Raw genomic sequence first — 15392 nt, forward strand, 5'->3', positions numbered from 1 at the left:
GCCCCACCTACCCACCCCTCGCCACTAGTTCCCCTCGCAAGTCCTCGTCCCTGGGCACTCACCCCCTCGCCCCTGCCCTTTCCCCTCTCGCCCCTATCTAGCCCTCCCCACCCCTACTAGCCTCAGCCTTAGCCTCATCTTCTCCCACCCCGCTGATCCACATTGCTGCCTTCAGTAGCCTCAAGCTCCCTTGGCAACCCAAGAATTCTCGACAAGGATTCTGCATTTTAATCTGCTTCTTGAACCCTTCGTTCTCTTCCTCAACAACTACGCCTCGCATCTGCAACTCCTTCAAGAGCCTCTCATATGTCTCCTTGAGCAACTACACTTCTTTTGTTTTTAGCTGGAGAAATACCAAGAGTTTGCTGTAGCTCTTCACACTCTACTTGAAACTTCCTAGAATTCTCCTGAACTGTCATCATCTTTGCATAAGAATCCGCCATCCGGTGTTCGAGCAGAGAAACGTCCTCCTCCAAGTGTTGAATTCTCTTGCCAGCTGCAATCAGTTCTTGCATGGTTGGGCCTAGCACCTGCTTCAAGAAAGATGTACTATGCGGTACCTAGTGGTTTTATTTCCTAGTTTTTCAGTATTTCCTCTCACCGAGACGGTGAGCGATCTTGTGGCGGGCAACTTGTAGCATGCTACAGTGTCACTTTCACAGGACACTCAATTAGTACAGTTGGTCTAGTCTGGTTCACACTGGACGGACTCTCTGGGCTGGGCAATGACACGTGGTAGGATATGAACGGTGGTCTAGTGGACATCATTGCCAGGTTACCACCACCACTCACTTTGGAGGTTGGCTTAGGTGGCTGACATTTATGGGCCGTTGGTGGATCATCTTCTGGATATGTGGTCCTGTGTCATCGTCTAGGTGTAGTGAGTCGATACACACAGCACGTCTTCACCATCCCTGCAGATCTGAGCCTCGACACCTCATTGTACCTGTGAGTCCTGGGCTGGAGCTGAGTGTGCTGCCACGCCAGAGTCTGTATCAGTTCTTTGAGATAGTCGAGTCATTTGTTGTGGTCTACTGCTGCTGTTGTGTCTCTATGAGCTCAGTTGTTGTCTATTGTTTCCTGTTTTCAGTCTATTTGAGTGAGATTGTCACGCACATTGCACACGACACACTATCTACGCTACATTAGGCACAGCAGCAGATCAGCGTTTTTGGCCAGCTATAATCAGCGTTTTGGGCTGCTATATTCAGCGTTTTGGATGCAGCAGATTTCAGCCGCTCATAGCGTTTTGGACAGCAGTGCAAACGGCAATATTCAACAGCATACAAGAGTCAGCAAATAGCGTTTTTTGAAGCAATAGCATTTAGCCGAACCAGCGTTTGCATCAGCAAATTCAGCAGATAGAAGATCAGCAAATCAGCGATTCGAAGCACTTAGTTTTCAGCCCTAGTCTCGTCCTCGTCGTCCACACCGTCGACATCGACATCACAACATTTAGACTCATTGCATCAGCGATTGTATCAAAATGTGCAATCAATAGTAGACCACTCTTGCCATCGAGAGTGGGGCCTTCGGAGGAGGGTTTTACAACATCCCCGGTGTCGTATTCTCTTCTCTCTCTATCTCTCAATCTCAGCACCTTCACTCACAGTGTCCATTCACTTTGTTTGTGTCCATTGCACTCTCTCATTAAAGGACGTAAGGCTCTCCCTTCCGTAAGTAAAAGGAACCTTGAGCACAGTTCGGAGCACTCATCTTGAGCAAAGTTCAACATTCACTTCCGCTGCACCTTACATTGGTATCAGAGCTTTGGCAGTGTTCTGTATCACTTAAAGAAAGAACCACAAGAACCACAATTTTTTTTGCTTGTTGCAGTCGCACGTAACCCAAGTCCTCTTGGGCGTGTCGATTCCCAATCGTGTTTTTGAAGAGTGACAGGAAACCCAAGAAAGAAGGGCTCGTCCAGTCTCCCCTTGTGCCGCTTTTCACTCATTGAGAGCGGACCGTGCACTTAGCGGCTGGCAAATCGACGGGAGGTGGGAAAAAGCAACGTTGGTGTGAGCGCAAGGCCGCCAAGGGGTGCGTCCGCGGAAAAGAGCAGAACTCGGGTGAAGAGAAGATCCTTCTCTAACACAGATTGCAAGCGAAAGAAGACCCTCAAGAACTCAAGAACCTCAAGATCCCCAAGAACCAAAAGCCCCAAGAACTCAAGTTCCTTGTGAACTTAAGAACCCAAGACCACAAGAACCCACAAGAACCCACGACTTCAATGGATGGTAATCACTCAAAGCGGAATGGATATTTTGCTTGGAAGTGGTGAGCATGGGAGTGGCGAAGAAGAGTTTTCCTCAACAGGAGGTTTTTCCGACCCTTCCCCATCTACGCCAAAGATTGCACCAGATCCTATGGCAGCTTTCGACAAGATGATGATGGACAAGAAGTTAGAGGGAAAAGCAAAAATAGAGCGTGAACACGAAGAAAGAATGGCAGCCATAGATCACGAGAACAAAGCAAGACAAGCAGAATTTGATCGGCAGAACAAAGCAAGAAAAGAAAAGAGCGACCAACACATGAAGGAGTTCTTGCGACTCTTTTCTCTTGTGCAGGCGCAGTTTGAACAAAATCAGGAAAAGGAGACTCTCTCCGTCCCTTCTTCTCGAAAGCATGGCACACATGATTTGCATGTTAATGATGAGCATGATGATTTGAATGATAATGACAAGCATGATGATTTGCATGACGACCATGATGTGATTTCTCACAAGCATGATGATTTGTATGATCAAGATGTGATTGTTCACCAGGATGATGGTTTAGTTGATGCTTTTTCTAGCGAAGCTAACCTCGTTGCAGATTCGATCGATCACGAAGAATCGATCTTGGCTTTCGAGTCGAGGTCTACAGCAAACCCCCAGGCATATTTGATCAAACACGAAGAACCGATCTTGGCTCTCGAGCCTAGGTCCAAAGAACCCTTACAGGAAGTACTATGTGTTGGAATAATTCGTCAGCACGCATTGTTCGAGTGTTTCATTTGTGATTGTTTCCTGTTTCTTAGTCAGCGTCTTTATGTGGTCCCTTTTCCTAGGCATATGGTACATTGAGCAAATTTCACTCATGAATGAGGACGGATGTATGTGGATTTCTCATGAAAAGGTGAAATGTTTGTACCCAAGGAATTCACATTTCATGTCTCTTGCTTGGCACGACACAGTTGTAGAAAGAGCACATGAAAGTATAAGCACGAAGCATGGGCATTTCCATTATGGTGTGCCACAGTTGATTGATTTAGATCAGAAAGATACGATTTGATCTCATGGTTTGCATGTCTGGGATGAATGGGTTGGCACTCCGTCTTTTTGTTCATCTACATTGCATGCAGAGTCTTTGAGGAAGACAAGGTTTTTTCCGGTCACTTTACGTGGAATAGGTATGTTCATGTTTTTGTGTTGGAAGTGGTTTCAGGAATTTTCAGCCATGGAGATTCTGACAGAAGGAAAAAGCATGACTCTAGACGAAGTTGAAGCAGTGAAGGAGCCACGAAAGACTTTGTCGCTTTCGGCGTGCCCAAAGAAGCAAGCATTACAGACCTTTATGAAGTTCAAGTATCGCATGACCCACGCATCAGAGTGGGCTGGGGAAGACTCCTTTCGAGGATTCCAAATGTTATTGACGATCTCCCTCGACGCCATACAGTTCGGTACCAGTATCTTACTTTGAAAAGGAGGGGATGTCACGTGACACATCCAACCCTATGTGTCCATGGACAAGCTACAAAACGACCAGGGTTCAGTCAGTCAAGTTAGTCTAGAATAAGAAGTGATCTGGCACTTTTGTGAGCCTGTTCGTCAGACCGTGCATGTCCACACACTTAAATAGATGCATATCCTCTGGTTGCACACAACATGACCATCAGATTCCAGTCAGAAACCATCAGTAGCATTTTTACAGTGCATAGAACTATTTTCCCTATTTTTGACATTTTTCACTTATTATTTTTAAGTGACTTTTGTTGGAAACTAGGTAGGCCAATTTTGCTAAGATAATATATAAGCAAACCTAACGCTAGCACTATCTGGCAGAAGAAGAAGGAGAGCATCAGGCACTCAAGTGCAGCAGGCCTCTGGAGACCCTTCTCAGCAAGAACAAGAAGCACCTCAGCGTGGCGTTTCCAACAAAGGGACTTCAGCGTTTTCAGCCTTGGCAGCCTCAGCCATTCCAGCGCTTGTGAAGCCCTGCAATACAGCGCTTCCTTGTACCTGCAGGGCAGCGTTTTTCACTCAGCCTATTGGCGTTTTTGGTGAGCAAGATCAGCGGTTAGGCACTGCAGCAGATCAGCGTTTTGGGCCTGCTATATTCAGTGTTTTGGACGCAGCAGATTTCAGCCACTCATAGCGTTTTGGACAGCACTGCAAATGGCGATATTCAACAGCATACAAGAGTCAGCAAATAGCGTTTTTTGAAGCAATAGCATTTAGCCGAACCAGCGTTTGCATCAGCAAATTCAGCAGATAGAAGATCAGCAAATCAGCGATTCGAAGCACTCAGTTTTCAGCCCTAGTCTCGTCCTCGTCGTCCACACCGTCGACATCGACATCACAGCATTTAGACTCATTGCATCAGCCATTGTATCGGAATGTGCAATCAATAGTAGACCACTCTCGCCATCGAGAGTGGGGCCTTCAGAGGAGGGTTTTACAACATCCCCGGTGTCGTATTCTCTTCTCTCTCTATCTCTCAGTCTCAGCACCTTCACTCACAGTGTCCATTCACTTTGTTTGTGTCCATTGCACTCTCTCAGCACCTTCACTCACAGTGTCCATTCACTTTGTTTGTGTCCATTGCACTCTCTCATTAAAGGACGGAAGGCTCTTCCTTCCGTAAGTAAAAGGAACTGAAACCGGCTTGTTCAATCCAAAAAGGGCAGTAGACTTTACTTCAAACCTTGATTTAGCTTTCACCCATTATTAGTGGTCTATTTTACCTGTACTTTCAAGACACAACAAAGGGGAGAGGGATACAGGCTGCTAGATTGCACCTGTATGAGTAGACGGACACCAGATTGGCCCCTAACTTAGGCGCCCCTTTCGGTATTTCTTTATTGTTCAAAAGAGGGAATAAACGATGTGGTTCCCTACAAGCTGCCCCGCACAAACTCGGCTGAATTTCCACTGTTCCAGCCCGGTTTCGGCAGCATAACTGTACTAGAACCCTTCACGGTCAGTATTCCCATGCATTAAATGACTTTCCCGACGCATACGGGCACTTTGCAAAACCTGGCGAGAATCTGCAGCACGCTGAATTCTCTGTTTTCAGCCCTGAAAATGCGGCAGATCACCTGTACAGCGGTCCCCTTGCGTCCCCGAACCTCCTAGGGGTATTAGGGTCCGTTTAGGGCCAAAACCCTAAACCTGCAAAAATACACAGCAGGCTGTAATTTACTGTTTCGGGCTCCGTTTCGCGTGCCGGTCGCATCCTTAGCAAGTCCTCGAGCTCCCGCACCTGTAGGGCTACTTGCCCTTTGAATCGGACGAGATTTTTGGCCTGAAACCTCTCCGAATTCACCTGTACCTGCGGGGGAATTAGCCGCTAGCTAATCGAGTACCTGTGCAAGAGGCTCTTGCCTCGGCAATCGCGCATGAACCCACACAACTGTACATTGGTCAAATGAAGAGCCCACTAGAGGGGCATAACATACTGCCAAAGGGGAGAGAGAGGGTAGTGCGTAGGGTGCAGGGCATCACTCCTGGCACCGCACTGCGCATAAGAGGGAAAGCAAGCACTCCATAGCTCTTAACCTGTGACAAAAGCTGCAAATGAGCCTCTCCCAGCTTAAAATTCAGCGCCACTTCTTGTTGCATGAGGCAAGTGCATCAGAAGGTGCCACTTGGCACATTTATAAGCATTTTCCCGTTTCGGGGTTGCCGTCTAAAAATATCCCAACCGGTTGCCTAGTTGACTTCACGGCAGAGTAAGAAAATGTTCCCCTTGTCATTCCGGAGATAATGACGTCAACACATTTTCAGGTCCCAAAATAGCAGTTCCCTAAATTTTAGGAGATGCTGCCATTGTATCTTTCTAGGTCATCCGACCCTCTTTGTACACTGTGGCCACATCCAGAACTGAAATGTAGCCTCTGTAGCAAAGGATTCCACTTTGGCTAGTCAATGACCCCACTTTGGCTAACCATAGTCTTTGTCCAACCTTAGTGCTCTCTTGCCCTCAGGCCTGGACTCCCTCTGGACAGTTCCACACTAGCTATGCAATGCAGGGCAGTTAGATTTCCCGAGGGGTGTTTCCAAAAAGTGAAAGTAAATAGATAATAAGAAAGAAATCAACAAAAAGGATAGATAGTAGTCACACGCTGGTGACAGGAACCTTGAGCACAGTTCGGAGCACTCATCTTGAGCAAAGTGCAACATTTGCACCTTACAAGGATTGATATGCTTTGAAAAAAGCACATCATTGGAGCTCTGATACTACTGCAACGGGATGGCACCACGTGCCAAGGGAAAAGAACAAACGAGACAAACTTTTAAGCACTTCAAATAAATGAATTGAAAGAGATGCACGACACACGAGACGAGGAGTGGCAGAGTTCAAGAGAGCATTAGGCTCAAATTGTGGCGTCCCTTTCGATATTTCTTTATATATGCTTCAACTCAGTACAATACCGGTACTACCTTCTCTGCACTTTCACGCAGAAAACGTGCTAGAGAATGAGCCCTTGGCACATATATAAAGGGCCTTAGCGTGAAAAGCAGTTTACAGTGAAAAGCATCAAACAAGAAACGTTTGATTCAAAAGCATCTGTTGCTAAATTGGCTTTATCTTACAAAAAAATAATTCTAAATGACTTATTGGATTTATAAGTGAGAGGGTTTTCTCGCTTGGAACACCAAGGAAAAAAATAATTCTAAATGAATTATTGGAATTTTAAGTGAGAGGGTTTTTCTCACTGGAGACATCCGAGTACAGAGTATTCCTAGTGCGTCATTTAAAGTAATGACGGGAACACTGAGAACGGGAATATCTGTAAGGCCACCAGGAACGGGTACTTCTGATGCATCACATCGGATGGGTGACAGGGAGCATCGGAAAGAAGTATCCGACCATCCGGGAACGGACATCTTTGATGCGTCATAGGATGGGTGACATAGAGCATCGTGAAGGAGATTGTACCGTAAGTTCGGTAGGAAAGGACTAGGTGATGGGTATTCCTGATGCGTGACAAGGTCGGTGACGGGTGCATCGGAAAGGGAATATCCATAGTCGGGAGGAAATTCCGAACTGTGTTAGAATTGTGCACAAGGAAAAAGCAAGCACTTGAATGAAGATGGGTTCAGAGGAAACTTTGAGGAAAAACAGATGCTTTTTGAGAAAGCGGGATTGCTTTTCGGGAAAGCAGATGCTTTCCCGCGAGGAAGTCTATGTCTGCATTGCAATTGTGCATGTGATTGCATCCAGGGACGCCTGGGAAGTGCTGTGAAAGCATTGTTTTTAACTTATAAGGTTTTATTGAGTTTTTAGGCAGGTTCAAACTATTTTTAAAATACACCGGCCGCCCACTTAATAAGTGGGCAGCCATCTGATAAATAAGGCAACAGATCAGCCAGCGTTTTCTCTCTCTCTTTTTCTAGCAGAAAAGAAAAAAATTTTGAAAAAAAAAAAAACGGCCGCGATCTCTACGCGAGCAGCTATTCGTGCCCGTGGCTAGGAGCTATAAAAGCATCACATGCCCTCGCTCAAAGAGGAGGACCAATCTTTGCAAGGAGGAGATGCTACTGCAGATTTCAGCCGTAAAGAAGACGTTGCCAGTGATGCCCATGGTTGCCCCAAGTGTACCAGATGTCGCCAAGACCCAGTGCGCGAGTTCCATCGCGAAGAAGTGCCTACGAAGCGTGTTTCCATCGCGACAAGTTGCTGTTTTTCTCTGTTTTCAATCCATAAACGTCGTAGACGGGGCTGATTTACGAGAAGGACCCCGAGAACACACAAAAGAGAGAACACACCTCTTTTGTGTGTAGCATTGGAAGAGAGGATTTTCTATGGAGAGATCTCTTCTGGGGAATTGCTTTTTTCGAGAACGGAGTTGCGTTTCGAGCGTCGAGACTTTGAAGGTAACGATTTTCATGTTCTGATCTTTGAGTATTTGATTGCAGGTGTACTTCCTCTTCGTGAGGGAGTAGGAGCAGAGGAAGGCATGAGCCTCTGCAGGAGAAAAGCGCTCTGAGGAACTAGAGCCAGATCAGCCCAAGGGTTTCGTACCCGAGTTTGGGAAGTAGATCCATGGATCGGAGAGAGGTAGTCTCTCAAGTCGTGATCCGGAAGTTGGGATTCCCAAGTAAGGACTTCGTGTCCGGGAAAGCAGAGTTGTTCTACGGGAAGAGGACTCTGGAGAGAGAGTTGGAAAAGAGTTGCAGGGATGCCATGCCCTGAGTCTGGAAGGTGAGATTTAGAGGCGAGAACCTTGATTCTCGAGGAATTGGAATAAGGAACGGAAGTTCCTTGGAATAGGGTTTTGCCCTAAGAATCGGAAGCTGAGGCTTCCGGGAACCATCAAGTCTTATTCTAGAACAAACGTGGTAATACGTTCGGTTCAAGTGCTTGTATAGACTTCTCCTCAGTAATAAAGATACTATTACGGGGGGGACTAGCCCATCTTCTGGTCCCCAGTACTGTGTCGATCTTCTCACTCTCAATCTCTCTCTCTCTCTCTATTTATTTCTCTCTATATCCTCTGGCTTCATATTAAGTGATAAATTTTATTTATCCGAGTATATTTTATATTGCTATGCGCTCCCATTTGTGACAGTGGTATCAGAGCATGGTCTCCTCTCTTTCTTTGTAAAGGAGGACGACTCTGGGAAGATACGGGAAGAAGCCATGACAAGCCAAGTGAGAAGTAAGCAGGCGGAACCCTAAGCCCTGCAAGGAAAAGCTCGCAGAGTTGGAAATTTTTTTCTGTCTGCAAGAAGTCGACACAAGGCTTGGGATTCTCTGAGAAGGTGACAAGAGCATGATGCTGAAGAACCTAGAGAATCCAAGGAGTGGAATGCTCAAGATTCTTCAGAATCCAGAAAATATCCATGAACGTCAATCCAGAACTATAGCCATGAAATCTCGTCATTCCGAGAAGGATATGAAGGTCTCTAGACCTAGGAACACTTCTAGTCAAGTTTGATACTTTTGACGGAAGGGAAGATGCCCCGAAAGCTACCTCATTGATTCGACAAGTTTGAAGTTGCCTTTGCAAACGGCAATTTCTGAAAAAGCGTTGAAGATGAGGCATGTGATTAAAAAGGAGATTGCAAGTACTTGGTGGTATACCAAAGCTCTGCAAGGAACTTACAACAAGACTTGGATTCAATTCAAAGCTGAATTTTTTGACAAATTTTTTTCCTCTATGCTTTGAAGAAGGCATCCAAGAAGATTGGGATCGGTTTGCCCAATAGGAACACGAGTGAGTCAAAGCAAGTAGTGGTTCACTCTTGCCAAGGTTGCTCCATTCTTGATCCTCTTTGAAGAAGGAAAGATGAACAAATTTAACAAAGGACTTTTGCCCGAATTTGTAAACCCATCTGCAAGATACTTTGCAGCAGATGGTGGAGTCAGCAATACAAAGCTGAAAGTGTACACCTTAGTGTACATAGAATCCAATCCCTGTGGTGGGACGGAAAACATTGAACACAGAAAGTTTGGAGTAAGGGAATTAAATCTAACTCCTGAGTTCTTGAATAGAAGACCCTTGAACTTTAAGTGAGAGGGTAGGTTTTTTAATCAAAGTTATATCTTTGAGGAAATCATAAAGTGCATTATGCTTGTTTGCTCTTTTGCACGAGGTATGGTTGTCTCTAACCAGGAAAATCACTCTCGAGTGTTTATGAGAGTAAGGTTGAGTCAGAACATTGTTTATACGATGAACTGCTTTGCTTAACCATCCGGAAGGTCCATGATTGATCTGGTATCCGGTAGTTCTCCAACAAATTACCTGCTATTGCGGGTAGGAAATTATGAAGGAACCATTCTGAGTTTTCAAGCAAAGAAAAGCTTTCATGAAGCTTGAGTACTCTTTAAGCCCACACCCCCTACCCGGTAAGGGAAGATATGGTAGTGCTTTTTGCACAAGTGAATGAACACTCTCTTTACGAGGGAAGGAAGAAGCGACGACTACGGCCTGTGCTTGAGGAATCCAAGGATTAAAATCCTAGATTATTTGATGAGCGGGTTTTGCTATAAGATCGAGCCAAGTGATCGTCAAGTTGAGCGTCTTCGTTCTAAGGATTTTACAAAGGGAAGGTAATTTCCCAGGTTCATCGAAACTCTAACAGAGCTTAAGAATTATGTATACTTTTGAGTACATGGATGACACACGAAGATGCAGACCTATGCCAAGGAACTGGACGAGAGTTTGTTATACTCTCTTGAGAGCCTTTTTGCGCGCAAGAATATTCCGACACGAGAATCTCTATTTGAGATGTGTTTGGTAGAAGGAATTTGAGTTTCTCTACGGAGAAGAGGTTTTCCGATGGTCGTTGATCATTGAGTACGCTATGTGCCTTTACCATTACAGTAGCAACTTTTGGTTGCGGTATATGTTTCTCCATGAGAAGGTCAAGTAGCATTTACACACTGTTGGAATAAATTCGAACTATTGTGTTTGTAAGAATATAGTTCGCCAACCGTTTCAAAATGGTAAGAATTACATATGGGAGAACATCCCTGAGATTCAAAGAGGGTTCGCTCTATTGTGAACCGGGTTTGAACGTACGTTCAGAAAATGCTATGGCTAGAATCCTATCTGCCTGAGATTTTGCAAGTTGTCATTGATGCTTGCAAGGTGAATCATTTTTTATGATTTTGCAAGAAAGGGACGCTAATGGGCGTCGGGAAAACACTGCTAGTAGTAATAACTCGCAGGAGAATAAGATTGGAAGGAAGTGCCGCCGTACACAAGGAATCTTCGGATTGGAACCGTCCGCCTACGTTGAGCGACGGCCCGGAACAAGAACCTTCTTTAAGGTGATCACAGACTTTGTTTGTGAAGGAAGATATCGAGATTAATACTCATGATTTGGGCATTCCTTATGTGGGAGGACACAAGAGGTTTAATACCCTCTCGACTAACAGCGCAAGATTATGCGCAAGGACAGATACCTAGATTGATTTCTAGGAGGATTATTCTTCTCGGGATTGAGAAGGTGGAATTGAGTTAACAGATTCTCGGATGAGGAAACTTCCGATCTGTTGGAAAGACGCGAATGACGAGTTCTTCCATGGCTCGTAAGTTTGATAATTGGTGAAGGATATCCTCGAGGTACTAGAGGAAGGACATGAACCGATAAGGTAAGTATTGAATTATTGAATTTTTGAATTTCTGTTTAAATTAATTTTAAAGTTCTCTTTTGAGAAAGAACTAGCTCAACTCACCATTGAGCAAGATTTGCAATCTTTCCGGTTTCTCCCCGGCAGTTCAGTTGGACCTCTACAGTTGAGGACAAGTGTTTATAAGTGAGAGGGATGTTGCTAAATTGGCTTTATCTTACAGAAAAATAATTCTAAATGAATTATTGGATTTATAAGTAGAGGGTTTTCTCGCTTGGAACACCAATGAAAAAAATAATTCTAAATGAATTATTGGAATTTTAAGTGAGAGGGTTTTTCTCACTGGAGACATCCGAGTACAGAGTATTCCTAGTGCGTCATTTAAAGTAATGACGGGAACACTGAGAACGGGAATATCTGTAAGGCCACCAGGAACGGGTACTTCTGATGCATCACATCGGATGGGTGACAGGGAGCATCGGAAAGAAGTATCCGACCATCCGGGAACGGACATCTTTGATGCGTCATAGGATGGGTGACATAGAGCATCGTGAAGGAGATTGTACCGTAAGTTCGGTAGGAAAGGACTAGGTGATGGGTATTCCTGATGCGTCACATGGTGGGTGACGGGTGCATCGGAAAGGGAATATCCATAGTCGGCAGGAAATTCCGAACTGTGTTAGAATTGTGCACAAGGAAAAAGCAAGCACTTGAATGAAGATGGGTTCAGAGGAAACTTTGAGGAAAAACAGATGCTTTTTGAGAAAGCGGGATTGCTTTTCGGGAAAGCAGATGCTTTCCCGCGAGGAAGTCTATGTCTGCATTGCAACTGTGCATGTGATTGCATCCAGGGACGCCTGGGAAGTGCTGTGAAAGCATTGTTTTTAACTTATAAGGTTTTTTTGAGTTTTTGGGCAGGCTCAACTATCTGATAAATAAGGCAACAGATCAGCGAGCGTTTTCTCTCTCTTTCTGGCAGAAAAGAAAAAAATTTTGAAAAAAAAAAAAAAAAAAAAACGGCCGCGATCTCTACGCGAGCAGCTATTCGTGCCCGTGGCTAGGAGCTATAAAAGCATCACATGCCCTCACTCAGAGAGGAGGACCAATCTTTGCAAGGAGGAGATGCTACTGCAGATTTCAGCCGTAAAGAAGACGTTGCCAGTGATGCCCATGGTTGTCCCAAGTGTACCAGATGTCGCCAAGACCCAGTGCGCGAGTTCCATCGCGAAGAAGTGCCTACGAAGCGTGTTTCCATCGCGACAAGTTGCTGTTTTTCTCTGTTTTCAGTCCATAAACGTCGTAGACGGGGCTGATTTACGAGAAGGAACCCGAGAACACACCTCTTTTGTGTGTAGGATTGGAAGAGAGGATTTTCTATGGAGAGATCTCTTCCGGGGAATTGCTTTTTTCGAGAACGTAGTTGCGTTTCGAGCGTCGAGACTTTGAAGGTAACGATTTTCATGTTCTGATCTTTGAGTATTTGATTGCAGGTGTACTTCCTCTTCGTGAGGGAGTAGGAGCAGAGGAAGGCATGAGCCTCTGCAGGAGAAAAGCGCTCTGAGGAACTAGAGCCAGATCAGCCCAAGGGTTTCGTACCCGAGTTTGGGAAGTAGATCCATGGATCGGAGAGAGGTAGTCTCTCAAGTCGTGATCCGGAAGTTGGGATTCCCAAGTAAGGACTTCGTGTCCTGGAAAGCAGAGTTGTTCTGCGGGAAGAGGACTCTGGAAAGAGAGTTGGAAAAGAGTTGCAGGGATGCCATGCCCTGAGTCTGGAAGGTGAGATTTAGAGGCGAGAACCTTGATTCTCGAGGAATTGGAATAAGGAACGGAAGTTCCTTGGAATAGGGTTTTGCCCTAAGAATCGGAAGCCTCAGCTTCCGGGAACCATCAAGTCTTATTCTAGAACGAACGTGGTAATTTGTTCGGTTCAAGTGCTTGTATAGACTTCTCCTCAGTAATAAAGATACTATTACGGGGGGGGACTAGCCCATCTTCTGGTCCCCAGTACTGTGTCGATCTTCTCACTGTCAATCTCTCTCTGTCTCTCTCTCTCTATTTATTTCTCTCTATATCCTCTGGCTTCATATTAAGTGATAAATTTTATATATCCGAGTATATTTTATATTGCTATACGCTCCCATTTGTGACAGCATCTAGTCAAAAACTATCAACGTAATTTCCGTAAAGCTGCCACGTCACCAACTGTTAGCGCAAAACGTGCGCTGCCGTACAATCGGCCACGTGGCATGTTAGCACGATTTGTGAGGGCAGTCCGTACAGCTAGGCCAGGTTATCAGCTGAACGGGTCCCATAAGTTGGTAAAATCCCTTTTAATAAATTGCCCCACTCAACGAGGATCTGTAAGTTGGTAAGCACTTCTGTTTCTTCTATTGCTTCTAGAGTTTAGGCGCTCGGCGGAGATTTGTGGGTTACTCAATTCTTAAGTAGCTTGACACGTTAGCAGTTTGCGCCTGCCATGTTAGCATTTCGTACGGCGTTGCTGTAGATCAAGCTTTTGACTTTTAGGCCCTCGAGCGATGCTCCATAAGTTCTTTAAGTTATTATGGGTTCATTTTGTCTTGTCCCATCGGCCATTAGTTTCTAGTTGGGCACACCATGTCATCACTTTTTGTGACATTCCCCCTCTTGAAAGAATTGTAGTTTCCCTTGATTACCCTAGAAAAACAGCCAAAGGACAAAAACTTTCTTTAGTAGACACTGACTCTATGTACCCATGCACTAGACTCCATTTATCCAACACTTATACAAAGACATCAGTGACTGATCAACAGCTTTTCCATCGGGTCTCAGATACCAACCATGATTATTGTAACCATTTGGCAATCACATCTAGACGGCGCTGGTCTTTTCATGGACATCTTGACCCACTAAATCTTGTTACTATCAGATTCATATCCTTTCTTTTCACATTTCACTCGAGCAAACCATGATCCATCCCCACAATCATCCCCACTACAGTACATCCTCATAGCATGCAATCCACAAATCACACATGTAGTTCCCATTGAACACCGTGTATCAATCATTTAATCTAGCCATCTCAGCCCTCCCAAAACTCTTGATGCACCTAGATCACTATGTAGCCATCTCATCCTTCCGGAACTTTGGATGCCCTCACACTAGTGTCGGGTCATCTCATCCAGATAGACATCTTGATGCACTAGAATCTCATTCACTTCACATTTAGTTCTCATTCACTTAGCCATCACATCGAGATCTCGTTGATCTCTAACAAATGCTTGATGCACTAAGTTCAAATCATTTATCAAACAAAATGCTGCAGACATTTTATCTTTCTCTACATGTCTCTAATAATACACACATGGAAGAGCACATGTTTTAGTTCAATCAAGGAAATTTCCAATTCAATGCACATTTGTTATAAAGTCATTCTGCAAAATACTACCAGCCCATCTGTATCCCTAAAATCTCAAAGATAAATTAGTGACTTCTATTCAATCTAGGTAATTGGTGACAAAGGAGTGCAGTGGGTCCCCTCTTGTGCAGTTTGCATCGCACCAGATTCAACGTGCTCATTCATCGATATTCCAGAAGCTTCAAGGTACAACTCTCTCTCACTCTTAATTTGCGAGGTTCTCCTCCATCCACTTTGCATTGAGGGCCAAAAAGTACCCTTGACCAAATTATCCGGTGGACCTAGCTTACCTATCTATTCTTTTCTTGTGCCCTGTGACATGGTGGTAGCGTGCTAGCCTCCTTGTCGTATGACACCTTAATCTGGATCTTTGGAATTCTCCGATCCACCTGCTAATTCCCTTTCTGTTCTTTTCTTATGCCCCTGGGACGTTTTGGTAGCCTCTATGGCCTCCCTGTCTGCCAGCATTGCAATTGTCGGAATTCTCTGATGAACCATCAATTGATTCCCTTACTTCATCAGAACCCTCAGATGCACTATCATCCGATTCCCTTACTTCTCCATAATCCTTTGATGAACTTTCATGCGGTTCCCTTGACTTATTCTTTTCATTGAAAGACTCTTGCCATGTTGAGGTGGAAACTAGCCCGTCCGTAGGTTAAGTCCATGAGCTGGCATGCATTCCAAAACCTTGCTAGGCATGTTTCAT

General features: G+C 44.8%; 2 protein-coding genes across 5 annotated transcripts in view; both read left to right on the forward strand.

Moving 5' to 3' along the window:
• The window catches only part of LOC147427470 (SAND family protein), a 114863-nt gene that overhangs the window by 80306 nt on the left and 19165 nt on the right, over positions 1-15392 (forward strand). Inside the window, exon 10 of one of the 4 annotated variants that reach the window (XM_086496670.1) lies at positions 4044-4670. The exons of the other annotated variants lie outside the window; for them this stretch is intronic. Within the exon in view, the coding sequence (XP_086352796.1) occupies positions 4044-4265 (222 nt within the window). The 3' untranslated portion in view covers positions 4266-4670. Of the gene's footprint in view, positions 1-4043; positions 4671-15392 lie in introns of those variants that run through there. 4 annotated transcript variants of the gene reach the window in all.
• Positions 98-4003, forward strand: LOC147427471 (uncharacterized). Its single transcript, XM_086497029.1, has 2 exons — positions 98-3117; positions 3427-4003. The coding sequence occupies exon 1, from the start codon at positions 2235-2237 to the stop codon at positions 3063-3065; it is 831 nt and encodes a 276-aa protein (XP_086353155.1). The 5' UTR covers positions 98-2234; the 3' UTR covers positions 3066-3117; positions 3427-4003.

Source organism: Adiantum capillus-veneris, chromosome 23 (assembly GCF_014529385.1).
Source record: "Adiantum capillus-veneris isolate H3 chromosome 23, ASM1452938v2, whole genome shotgun sequence".
NCBI classification, from domain to species: domain Eukaryota; kingdom Viridiplantae; phylum Streptophyta; class Polypodiopsida; order Polypodiales; family Pteridaceae; genus Adiantum; species Adiantum capillus-veneris.

What these genes read in the sequence shown, in the direction of transcription:
- LOC147427471 (XM_086497029.1), top strand. Translation starts at nt 2,235, where the DNA reads ATGGTAATCACTCAAAGCGGAATGGATATTTTGCTTGGAAGTGGTGAG.